Below are 21,039 nucleotides of genomic sequence, written 5' to 3' on the forward strand. Positions count from 1 at the left end.
AAACATTTTTCTGTATTTTCATGACTATGAAAATTGTAAATTCACACTGAAGGCATCAAAACTATGAATTAACACATGTAAAATTATATACTTAACAAAAAAGTGTGAAACAACTGAAAATATGTCTTATATTCTAGGTTCTTCAAAGTAGCCATCTTTTGCTTTGATAACTGCTTTGCACACTCTTGGCATTCTCTTGATGAGCGTCAAGAGGTAGTCACCGGAAATGGTCTTCCAACAATCTTGAAGGAGTTTGGAGTTCCCAGAGATGCTTAGCACTTATTGGCCATTTTGCCTTCACTCTGCGGTCCAGCTCACCCCAAACCATCTCGAATGGGTTCAGGTCTGGTAACTGTGGAGGCCAGGTCATCTGGCGTAGCACCCCAGCACTCTCCTTCTTGGTCAAATAGCCCTTACACAGCCTGGAGGTGTGTTTGAGGTCATTGTACGGTTGAAAAATTAATGATGGTTCAACTAAACGCAAGCCGGATGGAATAGCATGCCGCTGCAAGATGCTGTGGTTCTACATGCCTGGTTCCCACCGTGAAGCATGGAGGAGGAGGTGTAATGGTGTGGGGTGCTTTGCTGATGACACTGTTGGGGATTTATTCAAAATTGAAGGTATACTGAAACAGCATGGCTACCACAGCATCTTGCAGCGGCATGCTATTCTGGGAACTCCTTCAAGATTGTTGGAAGACCATTTCCGGTGACAACCTCTTGAAGCTCATCAAGAGAATGTCAAGAGTGTGCAAAGCAGTCATCAAAGCAAAAGGTGGCTACTTTGAAGAACCTAGAATATAAGACATATTTTCAGTTGTTTCCCACTTTTTTGTTAAGCATATAATTCCACAGTGTTAATTCATAGTTTTGATGCCTTCAGTGTTAATTCACAATCTTCATAGTCATGAAAATACAGAAAAATCTCTAAGTGAGAAGGTGTGTCCAAACTTTTGGTCTGTACTATATATATATATATATATATATATATATATATATATATATATATACATAGTTTATTGTGACAAAGTCACTGGCAAAGTACTAGACTGGAGATATGTAGCATTGAGATTGTTAGCTTCAGTAACATAAGTCTAGCAGAAATTATCCAGCACACTAAGTGATGAGGGGGGTTAATCAGCCATGTTTAGTGCCTGGATGATTGAATAACTGTAGAGTGGGAGGTGTCAAGAGGATTAAGACCCAGTTTTCTAGAGCATTTGAGTTTGGGTGGGTCTGGAGGTGCAAGTTCTGGAGATGTGCTTTTGTGTAACGGGAAGCTGGACATATGGAGTTTGCAGATCTCCTGGATTGCTAAAGGACATAGAAGCTGGAATGTAAGCCAGGTGGGTTAGGCCCCTTTCACACATCAGTTTTTTGCCGTCAGCCACAATCCATTGGATCGGAGCATGCTCAGTTAAAAAAACAGAATCCGTTGCCGGATTTCATCATTTGACGGATCCGGTGCCATAGGCTTCCATTCAAGCAAATGACAGATGACGCAGTCCATTTTTTTGATGTACACAAAAAAAGTTACATTATCCGTTGTCTCCGGCCGCCGGACGAACAATTTTCGCTGGATCCGGTGAACGACGGATGAAACGTGAGGCCATCCGTCGTAATCTGTCGCTAATACAAGTCTATGAGAAAATAACGGATCCAGCGGCATCAGTCACCGGATCCGTTTTTTTCAAAATTCGACAGATTGCGACTGAAGGCAAAAAACTGATGTGTGATAGGGGCCGTAACCAGCACTATTGTGTAGAAAAAAGAATGGATTCAATGAAATGTCAACAAATTCTTGATGCAAACGTACCAACTGTAAAAATAAGCTGAAGTTGAAAAGAGGATGGCTTTTACAAATGGATAATTATCCTAAACACACATCAAGATCCACAACAGGCTACCTCAAAAGCGCAACCTGAAGGTTTTAAAAGGAACCTCACAGTTCCCTGATTTGAACATCACTGAAAATGTATGGCTAGTCCTCTAAATAGCAGTGTATGTAAGGCGATCTGGGAATCTCACAGAAATGGAAGGAAGGCTGGATGAAAATCCCTCAAATAAGAATTGAAAGACTCTTCTTTGGTTACAAAAAAGCATTTACAAGCTGTGATACTTTCAAAAGGGGGTGCTACTACAAAATTTTCAAAAACCTATTTTTTTTAGGGACCACAGCATATTTGAAGTCATTTTGAAGGACTATGTGACATAAGTTACCCAAAAGTGACATCATTTTAAAAACTACACCATCTGAAACTGCTGAAAACTACATTTGAGATGTTTATTAACCCTTTAGTTAGACAGGCATTAAAGCAATGTGGAAGGAAAAATGAAAATTTTAATTTTTCCTACAAAAATGTTGCTTTAGATTCCAATTTTTCATTTTCACAAGGATAACAGGAGAAAATTGACAGTTACATTTGTTGTGCAATTGCTTCTGAGTACACTGGCACCCCGTATGTGATGGAAACTACTGTTTGGGCACACGTCAAGGCTCAGAAGGGAAGGAGCACCATTTGAATTTCTGATCTCAAAATTGGCTGTAATAGATGATTGACACCGTCACATTTGCACTGTTACTGATGTGCTTAAACAGTGGAATAACCTACAAGTGACCCCATTTTGGAAACTACAGGTTTTTCACTGAGTTTTATAATGCTGAGCCATGAAATTGGAGAAATACATTTTTCCCTCAAAAATGTTGTTTCAGCCCTATTTTTTTTATCTTCACAATGGTAATATGGGAAATGGAACACACGATTTGTTGTGTAATTTCTGCTGAGTACCCGGATACCCCATATGTGGTGTAAAACTACTGTTTTGGCACACGGCAGGTTTCAGAAGGGAAGGAACTCTATTTGACTTTTGGAAAACAAAACTGACCTGGAATAGATTGCAAGTTCAAAATTCATGGCACACTCTTAAGTATACATTGCAAACGTACAGTTAAGAGTGAGCAATTAATTTTGAACTTACATTGATGTGGACTTAAACAGCCCGTTTCACTAGCAGCTCTGACAGCGTGCACACTAATATTTACTCTACTATTGGAATAGATTGCAGACACTATGTCGCATTTGGAGAGCTGACAATTTTCCAAAACTGCATAAACCCCTACATGTGACTCAATTTTGGAAACTACACTTCTTGAAGATTTCCTCCATGGGTGTAGTGAGTATTTAAGCCTACAGTTATTTCACAGAATTGTATAACATTGGGAGGTCAAAATGAAAAAAAAATTCCACTAAAATGTTGTTTGAGCCCCAAGTTTTTAATTTTCAGAAGGGCTAATAGGAGAAAATGGACCACAAAATTTGTGATGCAATTTTTCCTGAGTAGTGCAATACGCCATATGTGGTCAAAACCTGCTTTTCATCCACTCTGCAAATATCATAAGACAAGGGATGCCATATTGGAGTAAAGATTTGGTTTGCTGGTGCCAAGTCACATTGGCAGAGCCTCTGAGATGTCAGGACAGCAGAACCCAAAATAAGTGACCCCATTTTAAAAACTATACTTCTTAATGAAATCATCTACTGTGCAGTGATCATTTTGAAACCACATGTGTTTCACAAAAAAAAAATTACATTTTTACCACTAAAATGTTGTTTTACCCCCAGATTTTACATTTTCACAAGGGGAAATATGTAAAAATGGTTGCATAATTAGCTATGCAATCTCTCCTGAACATTGCAATACCCCACATGTGGCTGTACAGTACTGTTTGGCCATGCGGTGAGACTCAGGAGGAAAGGAGCGCTATTTGACCTTTGGAGCACAGATTTTCCTAGAATAGTTTGCAGACACCATTTGCAGAGCCCCAAGTGCCAGAAGAGCAGAAATATATCTCAATTGACATCAATTTGGAAATTACACCCCTCTGGCAATTCATCTACATATATCTAAATATGGCATTTTAGTGCCGTATATCATAATGTTGTAGTGTTCAGCTCATTCTTCGAAGACATGCTCCCCGTAAATTAAGTGGGTGCTCCTCGCTGCAGTAATGCCAAACATGTGGATGCTAACTGAAGTTTAAGCAAACTGTTCAGCTCAGGAGGAGGGGGGCATTTAGAATTGGAATCTCAGATTTCACTGGATTTCTTTTGATGGGAGCCATGTCACTTTTCCAGACTCTTAGTCCTATCAGTAATGTGGACAACCCCCTATATTTCTGTTAACAGATGACAGACCTGGGTATAGCATGTCATGATGTGGAAGCGGATACCTGCTCGTGACGTTCTATGTCAGTCATTGGCCGTTAGGGGGTTAACAAAAAAAGTGCTGGATCGATGTAAAAGTTGGCAGAAAATTCTTCTGGTGTGTGATAATATTTCTGAAAATAATTTTTAGGTCTTTGCTAATTAAATTATAACTGATTGTTTCTTTATTAATGGGTATATTATCAAGAATTTTGTAGTGTTTAACAGCAGATTTTTTAAAACAAGTTTGGTGAGTTTAGTGATTTTTAAGCAACACAATGCGAATGCTTATGGCACACATTTATATGTTGTGGATTCTATTATTTATTTTTGCTAAAAAAATGACCATGAGGTATAGGACTTAAGTTGGAAAGTCGAGATAATGACATTGTTGGATTTTCTAATTTCACAAAGTTCTAATGGACTGGCAAGAAAAATATACATGAAAATACAATACATCAAATGCCATTTTGTTACATTTTCTTTCAAATCACAATTTGTTGCTGGTCTTTTATTTTAGATTGTAATTTAAATTCATTGATCTATAGTGATCTCACCTGGACTTGTTTCTTCTCGATCTATTTCATTTTCACTCTTTCCACAAGTTTCATAGCCAAGATCCTGAAAGTCCATGTGAACTTCTCTGGTATCCTGATTCAAAAGAAACCCATCTGAAATAAAGAAATAGTTGGCTCAACCGTTAAAGGCATTTTCAAGTATCAGACTCTAATAATGGGATCCAAGAAGTATCATTTCTTCTTGCGGAGAGTGACATGTTAAGCATATCTAGGTGATGACACTTAAAAAATCCATTATTAACCTGACTTGATGTGAATTGAGGCCAGTGATAGACTTTAGCAGTTATGTGGGTAGCTTCAGGGCTTCTGTCAGGGCATTACTGGTGTATGGGGCCCGGTGAGCAGAGGGGGGTCCGGATTGGGCCCTACCTCTTTCTACTTCAGCTCACTGGGCCCCAGCTGCAGGATACTGCTGCTCAGTAACTGAACATGCATCCTCGCACGCACATTCAGTTGAAATCCATTGCCGTGTTGCTTCCCACATGGCAATAGTTAACAGCCGCCAGCCAATCACAGACCAGCAGCTGACACTGGTGTGCATGTCGTTGGGGTATGATGTCACTGCCATGCACGTTCGCGCCTCAGGTGGATAGGGGAGAGGTGTTATGACCCCAATGGCAGAGGGTCTCTGCAATAAATACCAAGTCTGCAAACACAAAAAACCAGCTCATAGGGCAGTGGTAACTGGGCTGACCGTATAGCTAATCCTAGCACCACAAATAGCAGCAGCCGGGGAACGTGCCTACGTTTGTTCTAGACGTCTCGCGCCAGCCGGAGAACTAACTAACCCTAGAAGGGAAAAGATAGACCTTTCTTGCCTCCAGAGAAAAGACCCCAAAAGTTGGATACAAGCCCCCAACAAATAATAACGGTGAGGTAAGAAGAAAAGACAAACGTAAGAATGAACTAGGTATTTAGCAAAGAGAGGCCCACTGACTAATAGCAGAATATAGTAAGATGACTTATACGGTCAGCAAAAACCCTATCAAAAATATCCACGCTGGATATTCAAGAACCCCTGAACCGTCTAACGGCCCGGGGGGAGAATACCAGCCCCCTAGAGCTTCCAGCAAAATCAGGAATCACATTTAGTACAAGCTGGACAAAAAAAATAAGAGCAATACAAATAACCAAAAAACAAGGAAGCAGGACTTAGCTTAATTTTGCATGAACCAGGACCAGGAGACAGGAGCAAACAGAAAGGACTGATTACAACGATGCCAGGCACCAGACTAAGAATTCAGGAAGTTCATATAGCAACACCCCTGGACTAACGACCCAGGTGGGTGCCAAACTAGGGAAAGACAATCTCATAGTCATACCACTAGTGACCACAAGAGGGAGCCAAAAAAGTCTAATTCACAACAGTACCCCCCCTTTAAGGAGGGGTCACCGAACCCTCACCAAGACCACCAGGGCGATCAGGATGAGCAGCGTGAAAGGCACGAACTAAATCGGCCGCATGCACATCAGAGGCAACCACCCAGGAATTATCTTCCTGACCATAGCCCTTCCACTTGACCAGATACTGAAGCCTCCGTCTGGAGAGACGAGAATCCAAGATTTTCTCCACCACGTACTCCAACTCGCCCTCAACCAACACCGGAGCAGGAGGCTCAACAGAAGGAACCACAGGTACAACGTACCGCCGCAACAAAGACCTATGGAACACGTTGTGAATGGCAAACGACACCGGAAGATCTGTCATGGTTCCCAATGGCAAGGGAACGTAAAAAACACATAAGTAACGAACGAGCTCTCGGGTGATGGAAACTCGAGTTGACCGTGAGCTAAATCTACCACACAACTAACAGTAGCCAGGGAGCATACCTACGGCTTCCTATATGCCACGCGCCAGCCGGAGGACTAACTACGCCTGGTAGAGGAAGAAACAGACCTCGCTTACCTCTAGGAAAATACCCCAAAAGATGATAGCAGCCCCCCACATGTAATAACGGTGAATTAAGAGGAAAAGACATACACAGTATGAAAGTAGATTTAGCAAAGAGAGGTCCACTTACTAGATAGCAGAAGGATACAAAAGAGGACTTCACGGTCAACTGAAAACCCTTTCAAAAACCATCCTGAAATTACTTTAAGACTCCTGTGTCAACTCATGACACAGGAGTGGCAATTTCAGCCCGCAAGAGCTTCCAGCTACAGAGAATTACAAAAACTGCAAACTGGACAAAAGGTACAAAACAAAAGGACAAAGTCCACTTAGCTGATCAGCAGACTAGTAGCAGGAACATGCAACCGAAGGCTCTGGTTACAATGATGACCGGCAAGGAAATGACTGGAGAGCAAGGCTAAATAGGAAACTCCCAAACACTGATGGAAGCAGGTGAACAGAAGAAGCAAAGTGTAAACAAGTCACCAGTACCACCAGCAACCACCAGGGGAGCCCAAAAAGCGGATACACAACAGTACCCTCCCCTTAAGGAGGGGGCACCGAACCCTCACAAGAACCGCCAGGGCGATCTGGATGAGCCCTATGAAAGGCACGAACCAAATCCGAGGCATGAACATCAGAGGCAGTTACCCAAGAATTATCTTCCTGACCATAGCCTTTCCATTTAACCAGATATTGAAGTCTCCGTCTGGAAATACGGGAGTCCAAGATCTTCTCCACGACGTACTCCAATTCACCCTCCACCAGCACAGGAGCAGGAGGTTCAGTAGAAGGAACTACCGGTACCTCATATCTCCGCAACAACGACCGATGGAACACATTATGGATAGCGAAAGATGCCGGGAGGTCCAAACGAAAGGAAACAGGGTTAAGAATCTCCAAAATCCTATAAGGACCGATGAACCGAGGCTTAAATTTGGGAGAAGAAACTCTCATAGGGACAAAACGGGAAGACAACCACACCAAGTCCCCAACGCGAAGGTGGGGACCAACACGACGACGACGGTTAGCAAACTGCTGAGTCCTCTCCTGGGACAATTCCAAATTATCCACCACTTGTCCCCAAATCCGATGCAACCGATCCACCACCGCATCCACTCCAGGACAATCCGAAGATTCAACCTGACCAGATGAAAAACGCGGATGAAACCCTGAATTGCAAAAGAAAGGAGAAACCAAAGTGGCAGAACTAGCCCGATTATTAAGAGCAAACTCCGCCAACGGCAGAAAGGCAACCCAATCATCCTGATCCGCAGACACAAAACACCTCAAATAAGTCTCCAAAGTTTGATTAGTTCGCTCCGTCTGGCCATTGGTCTGAGGATGGAATGCAGACGAAAAGGACAAATCAATGCCCAACCTGGCACAGACTGCCCGCCAAAATCTAGACACGAACTGGGTACCCCTGTCAGAAATGATGTTTTCCGGAATACCATGCAAGCGAACCACATTTTGAAAAAACAGAGGGACCAACTCAGATGAGGAAGGCAACTTAGGCAATGGCACCAAATGAACCATTTTAGAAAAACGGTCACACACCACCCAGATGACAGACATCTTCTGAGAAACAGGGAGATCCGAGATAAAGTCCATAGAGATGTGCGTCCAAGGCCTCTTCGGAATAGGCAAGGGCAACAACAACCCACTAGCCCTAGAACAACAAGGCTTGGCCCGAGCACACACATCGCAAGACTGCACAAAAACACGCACATCTCGAGACAGGGAAGGCCACCAGAAGGATCTAGCCACCAAATCTCTGGTGCCAAAAATTCCCGGATGACCTGCCAGAGTAGAAGAATGAACTTCCGAGATGACTCTAGTGGTCCACTCGTCAGGAACAAACAGTCTACCAGACGGACAACGATCAGGTCGATCCGCCTGAAATTCTTGCAAAGCACGTCGCAAATCTGGAGAGACAGCAGACAAAACCACTCCATCCTTAAGGACACCAGCAGGTTCAGAATTCCCAGGAGAGTCAGGCTCAAAACTCCTAGAAAGAGCATCTGCTTTCACATTCCTAGAACCCGGTAAGTACGAGACCACAAAATTAAACCGGGAAAAGAACAACGACCAACGTGCCTGTCTAGGATTCAGGCGCCTGGCAGACTCCAAATAAATTAAATTCTTGTGATCAGTCAAAACTACCACCTGATGTCTGGCACCCTCAAGCCAATGACGCCACTCCTCAAATGCCCACTTCATGGCCAAAAGCTCCCGATTACCAACATCATAGTTTCGCTCGGCGGCCGAAAATTTTCGCGAAAAGAACGCACAAGGTCTCATCACTGAGCAGTCGGAACTTTTCTGCGACAAAACCGCCCCCGCTCCGATCTCGGAAGCATCGACCTCAACCTGAAAGGGAAGAGAAACATCAGGCTGGCGCAACACAGGGGCAGACAAAAAGCGGCGCTTAAGCTCCCGAAAGGCCTCCACGGCAGCAGGGGACCAATTGGCAACATCAGCACCCTTTTTAGTCAAATCCGTCAGAGGTTTAGCAACGCCAGAAAAACCAGCTATAAATCGACGATAAAAATTAGCAAAGCCCAAGAATTTCTGGAGACTCTTCAGAGAAGTAGGCTGCGTCCAGTCGTAAATAGCCCGAACCTTGACAGGGTCCATCTCAATAGAAGAAGGGGAAAAAATATACCCCAAAAATGAAATTTTTTGAACCCCAAAAACACACTTTGAACCCTTTACACACAAAGAATTCTCCCGCAAAACCTGAAAAACCCTCCTGACCTGCTGAACATGAGACTCCCAGTCATCAGAAAAAATCAAAATATCATCCAAGTACACAATCATAAATTTATCCAAATATTCCCGGAAAATATCATGCATTAAGGACTGAAAGACAGAAGGTGCATTAGAAAGGCCGAAAGGCATTACCAAATACTCAAAATGGCCCTCAGGCGTATTAAATGCGGTCTTCCACTCATCCCCCTGCTTAATTCGCACCAAATTATACGCCCCACGAAGATCAATCTTAGAGAACCACTTAGCCCCCCTTATGCGAGCAAACAAATCAGTCAGCAAAGGCAACGGATACTGATATTTGACTGTAATTTTATTCAGGAGACTATAATCAATACAAGGCCTCAGAGAGCCATCCTTTTTAGAGACAAAGAAAAAACCGGCTCCTAAAGGTGATGAAGAAGGACGAATATGTCCCCTTTCCAGGGACTCCTTAATATACTCGCGCATAGCAGCATGTTCAGGTACAGATAGGTTAAACAAACGACCCTTTGGAAATTTACTGCCAGGAATCAGATCTATGGCGCAATCACAATCCCTGTGAGGAGGGAGTGAACCAATCTTAGGCTCTTCAAAAATATCACGATAATCAGACAAAAATGCCGGAATCTCAGATGGAATAGATGACGAAATGGACACCATAGGAGTGTCCCCATGAGCCCCCCGACATCCCCAGCTTAACACAGACATAGCCTTCCAGTCAAGGACTGGGTTATGAGACTGTAACCATGGTAATCCAAGCACCAAAACATCATGTAAATTGTACAACACAAGGAAGCGAATCACCTCCTGATGGTCTGGAGTCATACGCATAGTCACTTGCGTCCAGAACTGTGGTTTATTACAAGCCAAAGGTGTGAAATCAATACCCTTCAGAGGTATAGGGACTTCCAGAGGCTCTAAATCAAACCCACAGCACCTGGCAAAGGACCAGTCCATAGGACTCAGAGCGGCGCCCGAGTCCACATAGGCATCCACGGTAATAACTGATAATGAACAAATCAAGGTTACAGACAAAATAAATTTGGACTGTAAAGTGCCAATTGAAATGGACTTGTCAACCTTCCTAGTACGCTTAGAGCATGCCGATATAACATGAGCAGAATCACCACAATAGAAGCATAACCCATTTTTACGCCTATAATTCTGCCGCTCGCTTCTGGACATAACTCTGTCACATTGCATTTTCTCTGGCGTCTCTTCAGAAGATACCGCCAAATGGTGCACGGGTTTGCGCTCCCGCAAACGCCGATCAATCTGAATTGCCATTGTCATGGACTCATTCAGACCTGTAGGCGCAGGGAATCCGACCATAACATCTTTAACGGCATCAGAAAGACCCTCTCTGAAATTTGCCGCTAAGGCGCACTCATTCCACTGAGTAAGCACAGACCACCTACGAAATTTTTGGCAGTATATCTCCGCTTCATCTTGCCCTTGAGATAGGGCTATCAAAGCTTTTTCAGCTTGAATCTCCAAATTAGGTTCCTCATAAAGCAACCCTAAAGCCAGGAAAAACGCATCCACATTGAGCAACGCAGGATCCCCTGGTGCCAATGAAAATGCCCAATTTTGAGGGTCACCTCGCAGCAAAGAGATTACAATCTTAACCTGCTGGACAGGATCTCCTGAGGAGTGAGGTCTGAGAGAAAGGAATAATTTACAATTATATTTGAAATTCAAAAACCGAGATCTATCTCCGGAAAACACCTCTGGTGTAGGGATTTTAGGTTCAGAAATAGGAGCATGTATAACAAAATCTTGTAAATTTTGAACCTTCGTAGCAAGATTATTTAAACCTGCAGCCAAACTCTGGACATCCATGTTAAACAGCTAAGGTCAGAGCCATTCAAGGGTTAAGAGGAGGTAAGAAGCAGCTAGACAGCAATTAAGGGCTAGGCAGCAAAACTCTGAGGGAAAGAAAAAAAAAATATTTCCCTTCAACACTTCTTTTTCTCCTGCTTCAGCCCAAACAATTAACACTTTGTGGGCCGGTCATACTGTCATGGTTCCCAATGGCAAGGGAACGTAAAAAACACATAAGTAACGAACGAGCTCTCGGGTGATGGAAACTCGAGTTGACCGTGAGCTAAATCTACCACACAACTAACAGTAGCCAGGGAGCATACCTACGGCTTCCTATATGCCACGCTCCAGCCGGAGGACTAACTACGCCTGGTAGAGGAAGAAACAGACCTGGCTTACCTCTAGGGAAATACCCCAAAAGATGATAGCAGCCCCCCACATGTAATAACGGTGAATTAAGAGGAAAAGACATACACAGTATGAAAGTAGATTTAGCAAAGAGAGGTCCACTTACTAGATAGCAGAAGGATACAAAAGATGACTTCACGGTCAACTGAAAACCCTTTCAAAAACCATCCTGAAATTACTTTAAGACTCCTGTGTCAACTCATGACACAGGAGTGGCAATTTCAGCCCGCAAGAGCTTCCAGCTACAGAGAATTACAAAAACTGCAAACTGGACAAAAGGTACAAAACAAAAGGACAAAGTCCACTTAGCTGATCAGCAGACTAGTAGCAGGAACATGCAACCAAAGGCTCTGGTTACAATGATGACCGGCAAGGAAATGACTGGAGAGCAAGGCTAAATAGGAAACTCCCAAACACTGATGGAAGCAGGTGAACAGAAGAAGCAAAGTGTAAACAAGTCACCAGTACCACCAGCAACCACCAGGGGAGCCCAAAAAGCGGATACACAACAAAGATCCAAGCGAAAGGACACAGGATTAAGGATTTCCAATATCTTGTAAGGACCGATGAAGCGAGGCTTGAATTTAGGAGAGGAGACCTTCATAGGAACAAATCGAGAAGACAGCCATACCAAATCCCCAACACGAAGTCGGGGACCCACACCGCGGCGGCGGTTGGCAAAACGCTGAGCCTTCTCCTGTGGCAACTTCAAGTTGTCCACCACATGATTCCAAATCTGCTTCAACCTATCCACCACAGAATCTACCCCAGGACAGTCAGAAGGCTCCACATGTCCCGAGGAAAAACGAGGATGGAAACCAGAGTTGCAGAAAAATGGCGAGACCAAAGTAGCGGAACTAGCCCGATTATTAAGGGCAAACTCAGCCAACGGCAAGAAGGTCACCCAATCATCCTGATCCGCAGAAACAAAACACCTCAAATAAGCCTCCAAAGTTTGATTAGTTCGCTCCGTTTGTCCATTAGTCTGAGGATGAAAGGCAGACGAAAACGACAAATCAATGCCCATCTTAGCACAAAAGGATCGCCAGAACCTGGAAACAAACTGGGATCCTCTGTCAGACACGATATTCTCAGGAATGCCGTGTAAACGAACCACATTCTGAAAGAACAAAGGAACCAGATCGGAAGAGGAAGGCAGCTTAGGCAAAGATACCAAATGGACCATCTTGGAAAAGCGATCACATACCACCCAGATGACAGACATGCCCTGAGACACCGGAAGATCTGAAATGAAATCCATGGAAATGTGTGTCCAAGGCCTCTTCGGGACAGGCAAGGGCAAGAGCAACCCGCTGGCACGAGTACAGCAAGGCTTAGCTCGAGCACAAGTCCCACAGGACTGCACAAATGACCGCACATCCCGCGACAAGGAAGGCCACCAAAAGGACCTAGCCACCAAATCTCTGGTGCCAAAAATTCCCGGATGCCCTGCCAACACCGAGGAATGAACCTCGGAAATGACTCTGCTAGTCCATTTAACAGGAACAAACAGTCTGTCAGGTGGACAAGAGTCAGGTCTACCAGCCTGAAATCTCTGCAACACACGTCGCAAATCCGGGGAAATGGCTGACAAGATTACTCCCTCTTTAAGAATACCAACTGGTTCTGCGACTCCAGGAGAGTCAGGCACAAAGCTCCTTGAAAGAGCATCAGCCTTCACATTCTTTGAACCTGGTAAATACGAGACCACAAAGTCAAAACGGGAGAAAAACAATGACCAACGGGCCTGTCTAGGATTCAGGCGTTTAGCAGACTCGAGATACGTCAGATTTTTGTGATCAGTCAAGACCACCACATGATGCTTAGCACCCTCGAGCCAATGACGCCACTCCTCAAATGCCCACTTCATGGCCAGCAACTCCCGATTGCCAACATCATAATTCCGCTCAGCAGGCGAAAACTTCCTAGAGAAAAAAGCACATGGTCTCATTACAGAGCAACCAGGGCCTCTCTGCGACAAAACGGCCCCTGCCCCAATCTCAGAAGCATCCACTTCAACCTGAAAGGGAAGTGAGACATCAGGCTGGCACAAAACAGGCGCTCAAGTAAACCGGCGCTTCAACTCTTGGAAAGCCTCCACGGCTGCAGGAGCCCAGTTAGCAACATCAGAACCTTTCTTGGTCATATCCGTCAAAGGTTTAACAACGCTAGAAAAATTAGCGATAAAACGACGGTAGAAGTTAGCAAAGCCCAAGAACTTCTGAAGACTCTTAACTGACGTGGGTTGAGTCCAATCATGAATAGCTCGGACCTTGACTGGGTCCATCTCCACCGCAGAAGGGGAGAAAAGAAAACCCAAAAAGGGAACCTTCTGTACTCCAAAGAGACACTTTGAGCCCTTAACAAACAAAGCATTCTCACGCAAAACCTGAAACACCATCCTGACCTGCTCTACATGCGAGTCCCAATCATCAGAAAAAAACAGAATATCATCCAGATAAACAATCATAAATTTATCCAGATACTTCCGGAAAATATCATGCATAAAGGACTGAAACACTGAAGGAGCATTAGAGAGCCCAAAAGGCATCACCAAGTACTCAAAATGACCTTCGGGCGTATTAAATGCAGTTTTCCATTCATCTCCTTGCTTAATGCGCACAAGGTTGTATGCACCACGAAGATCTATCTTGGTGAACCACTTGGCACTTTTAATCCGGGCAAACAAGTCCGACAACAGAGGCAAAGGATACTGAAATTTAACAGTGATTTTATTCAGAAGCCGATAGTCAATACAAGGTCTCAAAGATCCGTCCTTCTTGGCCACAAAAAAGAATCCCGCACCAAGAGGGGAAGAGGATGGACGGATATGCCCCTTCTCCAGAGATTCCTTGATATACGAACGCATTGCGGTATGCTCAGGTACAGACAGATTAAATAATCTTCCCTTAGGAAATTTACTACCCGGAATCAAATCTATAGCGCAGTCACAGTCCCTATGAGGAGGAAGAGCACTGGACCTGGACTCGCTGAATACATCCTGATAATCAGACAAATACTCAGGAACTTCCGAAGGAGTAGAGGAAGCAATAGACACCGGTGGGGAATCACCATGAATTCCCTGACAGCCCCAACTTGACACAGACATTGCCTTCCAATCCAAGACTGGATTATGGGTCTGTAACCATGGCAGACCCAAAACGACCAAATCATGCATTTTATGCAGAACAAGAAAACGAATCACCTCCCGTTGTTCAGGAGTCATGCACATGGTTACCCGCGTCCAAAACTGTGGCTTATTTTCCGCCAATGGTGTAGCATCAATACCTCTAAGAGGGATAGGATTTACCAATGGCTCAAGAACAAAACCACAGCGCTTGGCAAACGACAGATCCATAAGACTCAGGGCAGCACCTGAATCCACAAACGCCATAACAGGGTAGGAAGACAATGAGCAAACTAAAGTCACAGACAAAATAAATTTAGGTTGCAAATTACCAATGGCGACAGGGCTAACAACCCTTGTAAGGCGTTTAGAGCATGCTGATATAACATGTGTAGAATCACCACAGTAAAAACACAACCCATTCTGACGTCTATGATTTTTCCGTTCATTTCTAGTCTGAATTCTATCACATTGCATTAAATCAGGTGTTTGTTCAGACAACACCACCAGAGGATTAGCAGTTTTGCGCTCCCGCAAACGCCGGTCAATTTGAATAGCCAGAGCCATGGAATCATTCAGACTTGTAGGAATGGAGAAACCCACCATCACATTCTTAATGGCTTCAGAAAGGCCATTTCTGAAATTTGCGGCCAGAGCACACTCATTCCACTGAGTAAGCACGGACCATTTCCGAAATTTTTGGCAATACACTTCAGCTTCATCCTGGCCCTGAGAAATAGCCAGCAAGGCTTTTTCTGCCTGAATTTCAAGATTGGGTTCCTCGTAAAGCAATCCGAGCGCCAGAAAAAACGCATCAATATTCGCCAATGCCGGATCTCCTGGCGCTAGCGAGAAAGCCCAATCCTGAGGGTCGCCCCGCAAGAAAGAGATAACAATTTTAAGTTGCTGAGCTGAGTCTCCAGACGAACGGGGTCTCAGAGAAAGAAACAATTTACAATTATTCCTGAAATTCCTAAACTTAAATCGATCTCCAGAGAACAGAACAGTTCAGGAATAGGTATTTTAGGTTCAGACATAGGACTACTGGTAACAAAATCTTGTATGCCCTGCACACGAGCAGCAAGCTGATCCACACTTGTAATCAGAGTCTGGACTCTCCCGGGGGGAGAATACCAGCCCCCTAGAGCTTCCAGCAAAATCAGGAATCACATTTAGTACAAGCTGGACAAAAAAAATAAGAGCAATACAAATAACCAAAAAACAAGGAAGCAGGACTTAGCTTAATTTTGCATGAACCAGGACCAGGAGACAGGAGCAAACAGAAAGGACTGATTACAACGATGCCAGGCACCAGACTAAGAATTCAGGAAGTTCATATAGCAACACCCCTGGACTAACGACCCAGGTGGGTGCCAAACTAGGGAAAGACAATCTCAGAGTCATACCACTAGTGACCACAAGAGGGAGCCAAAAAAGTCTAATTCACAACAGAGAGGATGCCGCTGGACCAGGTAAGAAGAAAGTTTTTTTTTTCCTTTTTTACAAAGTAGCACTATGGGGAAAGGATAGGAGATCATATGAGGCAGAATGGATACATGAAGGCAGAAATTAGACAAATCGGGGCAGCATGGAGACATGAGCGCAGAATGGAGATGACATGGGGACAGAATGGAGACAAATGGGGGCAGAATGGAGACAAATTGGGTAGAATGGGGACATGTGGCAGAATGGAGGCAAATGGGAGCAGCATGTAGACAAATGGGGCAGAATGGAGAAAAATGGGACAGAATGTGGATTATTAATACTATAGGGGCTAATTAAGGGGTATTATTACTGCTGTCATGTATTTTGTTTTTGAGGATACTGTTTTCAGTGACAGGGAGGTCCTGACACTGAGAAGGGCAACACTATGTGACTTTTTTTTCTTTATCTGGTGTAGTGTAGAAGTTGGAGGAAAATTGGGGAATTTGCTCTAGAAGCAGTGCTCTAACTTCCTTTGGAAGTGCATTGAGCTGTTGGTTGGTGCTAAAGAAAAAAAGCTTATCTCTTAAAATATTCATCCTTAGTGAGTGTAAATGAGATGAGTGTGACTGGAGCGTAAGTGCGAATGGAAGTAAGTTGTGTGACTTGTGATTCGGTGATTTTGGATTCAGGGAGTTTACAAGGGAGGAATTACTGAATTGCTGTTTGCATTTTATTAATACTCTACATTTCTTTTTACAAAACTTGTCTTTCTGGTGCAATCCTACATTAGGAAATGAGCTCCATAATTGACATTGTCATCCAGTGTACATCTTGCCACATCTATGTGGAGCGGCCCCCAGACACAGGACAACGGGGTACTCGGTACCGTGTCTATCGGTTCTGAGGATGTCACGGTGGCCCGACCCGGTCCGTGTTCCTGCTAAGGGGCACCCAATAAAAGGTGTAGGTCGCAGTAAATAACGAGGACACAGGGTTGCAGTCTCTTTACCTCTTTACTGAAGGCTTCGGCATCCGCAATCCAGAGCACTGCTAACAGGGCTGGCTGAGACCGGCCGCTCCGAAGGCACATCCAGAGTTCCCTTTGCAGGTGGAAATCAGTGCCTACCTACTAGCGCCTGGGTGTTGTAGTACTTCCCTGCTGAGCACCACGGGATAGTCCTCACAACTGTCGTGTATGTTTCTGTTCTTTCTCTCCGTCCCCCAGATGATATGGATAAGACGCACCCGTATGACGGGGTAGGCCTGGAGTTATTTTATAGGGACCCTAGAGACGCCCCTCTCCCACAATTGCCTCCATTGTCTTCATTAGGTGATTAAGGTGAGGCAGCCAACCTAAAATTAACTGCCCTGCCGTTGGTTTGAAGTAATGCGTAGAGCCCAATACTTCCTCGGCGTTCCGGCTACGCGCCTCAGTAAGATGTTGCCGATCTCGGGGCACGACTCCTACTGGTTCTATTGCCTTTGTGCTGTGATCTCGTTTCTCACTTCTCCACAATATACTTCGCTTCATGTCCTTTCTTAAGATGCCGCCGCAATGAAGTGCAGGCCCGGCTCCGTAACGATCTGTCCTTTCGCTAGGCCTCTGTCAGGATCCCACCCCTGACAGGGACCCCCATGGATCTTCCCAAGCAACGCTCTTCTCTCACTAGATGTTACCTGGGCAAAACCCAGTCAGCTTCTCTCTAACTTCCTATCCAGCCCCCAATTTTACCAGAGTGTGAGGAGTGGCCTAATACATAGAACCCTTTGCTCCCCCTGGTGGTCGGAGTGTGAAGTGTAATGTGTGACTGTGATACCTGGTCAGGTGAACTCCTTTAGTGCAATCAGACGTAACATCGCTCCCCTTAGTGGCAGAGCGACATTACTGGAACGACCAGGACTCTGGGGCGCTGCATATGCAATCCTTGAACAGCCGGTCGAGGGTGCATACTGCTGTGTGAGATGTGAGCACGTTGTGCAACTGGCAACACTGAGATCCATAGACAATATGGAAATGAGTCTGCTGCTCACTGAGCAGCACCTCTCTGGGATAGATGTGGGGAGGATGGTAGTAAGGAGCTGAAGGAAAGTGAGGCAGCTAGCTGGGTGACAGTTAGTAGGCGGGGTAGAAGGAAGAGTGCCAGGGAGGCTAGTCCTGATCTGGCACACCCCAATAAGTTTGCTAAGTTGGCAGATGAGGGGGGTGCCAGTACAGGGATAGCACTGCTGCAGCAAGGCATGTCCTCTGAAAGCCGGAGGAGTGACTGCTACAGTAAGGAGGGAAATAGGAGAGCAGTGCAGGCCAGACAGGTGCTGGTAGTGGGGGACTCAATTATTAGGAGAACAGATAGGGCAATCTGTTATAAAGACAGGGATCATTGGACAGTGTGCTGCCTACCTGGTGCTCGAGTCCGACACATCGCTGATTGGGTTGACAGATTACTGGGAGGGGCTGCTGAGGACCCAGCGGTCATGGTGCACATTGGAACAAATGACAAAGTTAGAGGTAGGTGGAAGTTCCTTAAAAACAGTTTCGGAGAATTAGGTATTCTCTGAAATACTGCCTGTATCACGTGCCACGCCAGAGAGGCAACGGGAGATTAGGGAGATAAATAAGTGGCTCTGGAATTAGTATAGGAAGGAGGGGTTTGGGTTCTTGGAGAACTGGGCCGACTTCTAAGTTGGCTACAGGTTCTACGCTACTGACGGGCACCTCAATGCGGAGGGTGCAGCTGTACTGGGGGAGGAAAATGGCTAGAAGGTTGGAGGAGTGTTTAAAACTAGGGATTGGAGGGAGGGTATTCATTTTATAGAAGGGGGAGATAGTACAGATAGTGACCTGGGCATAAATGACCTGGGCATAAATAAAGAAAGTGGGGGGTGGCATGGGGGGTGGGGTTAGAACAGTTAATAATTTAATAAAGAATACAGGTACAAAGAGCTTAAAGAGGTATAAAGAGGTATAAAGTGCATGTATACTAATGCCAGGAGCCTCACCAAGAAAATGGAGGAATTAGGCTATGTGACTCTCTGACTAACCCTGCAAGTCCTACCCCTTATACACTAAGCAAGGCTCGTGGAACTACAAGTCCCAGAGAGACACTCCAGGCTAACAGCGCAGAATACCTCCTCCTCTGTGACACATACCGGCCATTCACAACAATGCCGGTCACTGTCTCACAATATAAATATGTGTGTGCTATGTGGATATAGATATTTGTGTGCTCCATGTTTATACATATTTGTGTATGTGCTATATGTACTGTATATACATGTGTGTACATAGTATTTGTATATTCACGTGTGTGCTATGTGTATATACATACAGTATGTTTGTATGATATATATGCACACATACATGTGTGCTGTGTGCATATAGAAATGTGTGTGCTCCATGTTTATACAAATGTGTGTATGTGCTATGTGTATATATGTGTGTGTACATTATATGTGTATATATACGTGTGTGCGGTATATATACATATGCATGAGCTATATATGTATACCTACAGTATGTGTGTGCTATGTGTTTATACATATTTGTAAATGTGCTATATGTATATACACGTGTGTATGCACTATGTATATACACACGTGTGCTATGTGTATATAAACGTATGTGCTATGTATATATACATATGTTTGTGCTATGTGCATTTAAATATGTGTGCTCCATGTTTATAAATGTGTGTGAATGTGCTATGTGTATATCCATCTGTGTATGTTCGGTGTGTATATACACATGTGTGTGCTATGTGCATATAACCATGTGTGCTATTTATAGAAACATATGTGTATGCTATATATACACTGTATATATGTTCATATGCATGTATATGCTATTTACTATACATACTTGTGTATTTGCTTTATTTATTTACATATGTGTGTGCATATCTGCTGTGTGTGCATAATGTGCTCATAGAGGTAGTCACAGAAACGTTTCCATTTAAATTTCAACTGGTTTATTGAAAAAAAACATACTGCATAAACCAGTGTAAAATGAAATAAACAAACACGGTCCTTCTGAAATGACAGAAAAACAAAATAGATGTCATGGTCCAGTCCGGAGTTTATTTTCATCCTTCCTCTCCTTGGACTGGTCATGCAGGGGTTAATCTCCTCAGCCTCGTTCTTGAGCTAGCTGGGCTATTTCAGTCCCTCACAGCCTGCTGACCAGTGTTAGTGATAGTTCATGCTTCCCAGCTTGAGCCCCTGACCTGTATTCTGGTTTTGGTGATCCTTGTGTCTCTGACTGCCTGTACCCGTGTATGACTCGATCTGATCTCTGGACTTCATCTCTTGTTTTCCGTCTCTGACACCATGCTCCCCTACTGGTTCCGGCTTTGGCTTGTACCCCGACTTTGTCTTACGTCTCAAGTTTTGGTTACCACGTTCCCGGTAGGCTCTGATTTCTTGCATGTCCCTGACTATTCTCCTGACTGCCCCTCTGTACAGTGCTGATATCTCTGTGTGTGACCTTGGCTTGTCTGACTTCTCTCATTACCTGTGCCACCTGTGCCTGACCTCTGTGTTACTACACTTAGTGTTTAACCTCTCTTCCCTCACCAGCTCCCCCTGGTGGAGATTTCACTACAATAAAATATAGTACAGTCTGTGTGGCTGCGGAGATCCGCCCACTTAGGGAAAAAATGAAACAATGTTCTGTTTTCTTTAACACAAGGACAGTTCTGCAGTTCTCATCTGTAGAGACACCAAACACTGATTCCAAAGGCTGCACATTTAGCTTCTGAACCACACCCTGGGGTGAAGATATGGTGAACAGCCTCCCACCCACTCTTCTGCTGTTCACTAAAACTCAGCTCT

At 44.4% G+C, this 21,039-nt stretch overlaps 1 protein-coding gene across 2 annotated transcripts in view; it reads right to left on the minus strand.

Annotated features, from left to right (window-relative positions):
- Positions 1 to 21,039, minus strand: part of PDE4DIP (phosphodiesterase 4D interacting protein) — a 1,987,893-nt gene that overhangs the window by 1,315,733 nt on the left and 651,121 nt on the right. For both annotated transcript variants that reach the window (XM_077276217.1, XM_077276216.1), the window contains one exon: positions 4,763 to 4,876. In XM_077276217.1, the coding sequence (XP_077132332.1) occupies positions 4,763 to 4,876 (114 nt within the window). The remainder of the gene's footprint in view (positions 1 to 4,762; positions 4,877 to 21,039) is intronic.

Source organism: Ranitomeya variabilis, chromosome 8, assembly GCF_051348905.1.
Source record: "Ranitomeya variabilis isolate aRanVar5 chromosome 8, aRanVar5.hap1, whole genome shotgun sequence".
In the NCBI taxonomy this organism is placed as follows: domain Eukaryota; kingdom Metazoa; phylum Chordata; class Amphibia; order Anura; family Dendrobatidae; genus Ranitomeya; species Ranitomeya variabilis.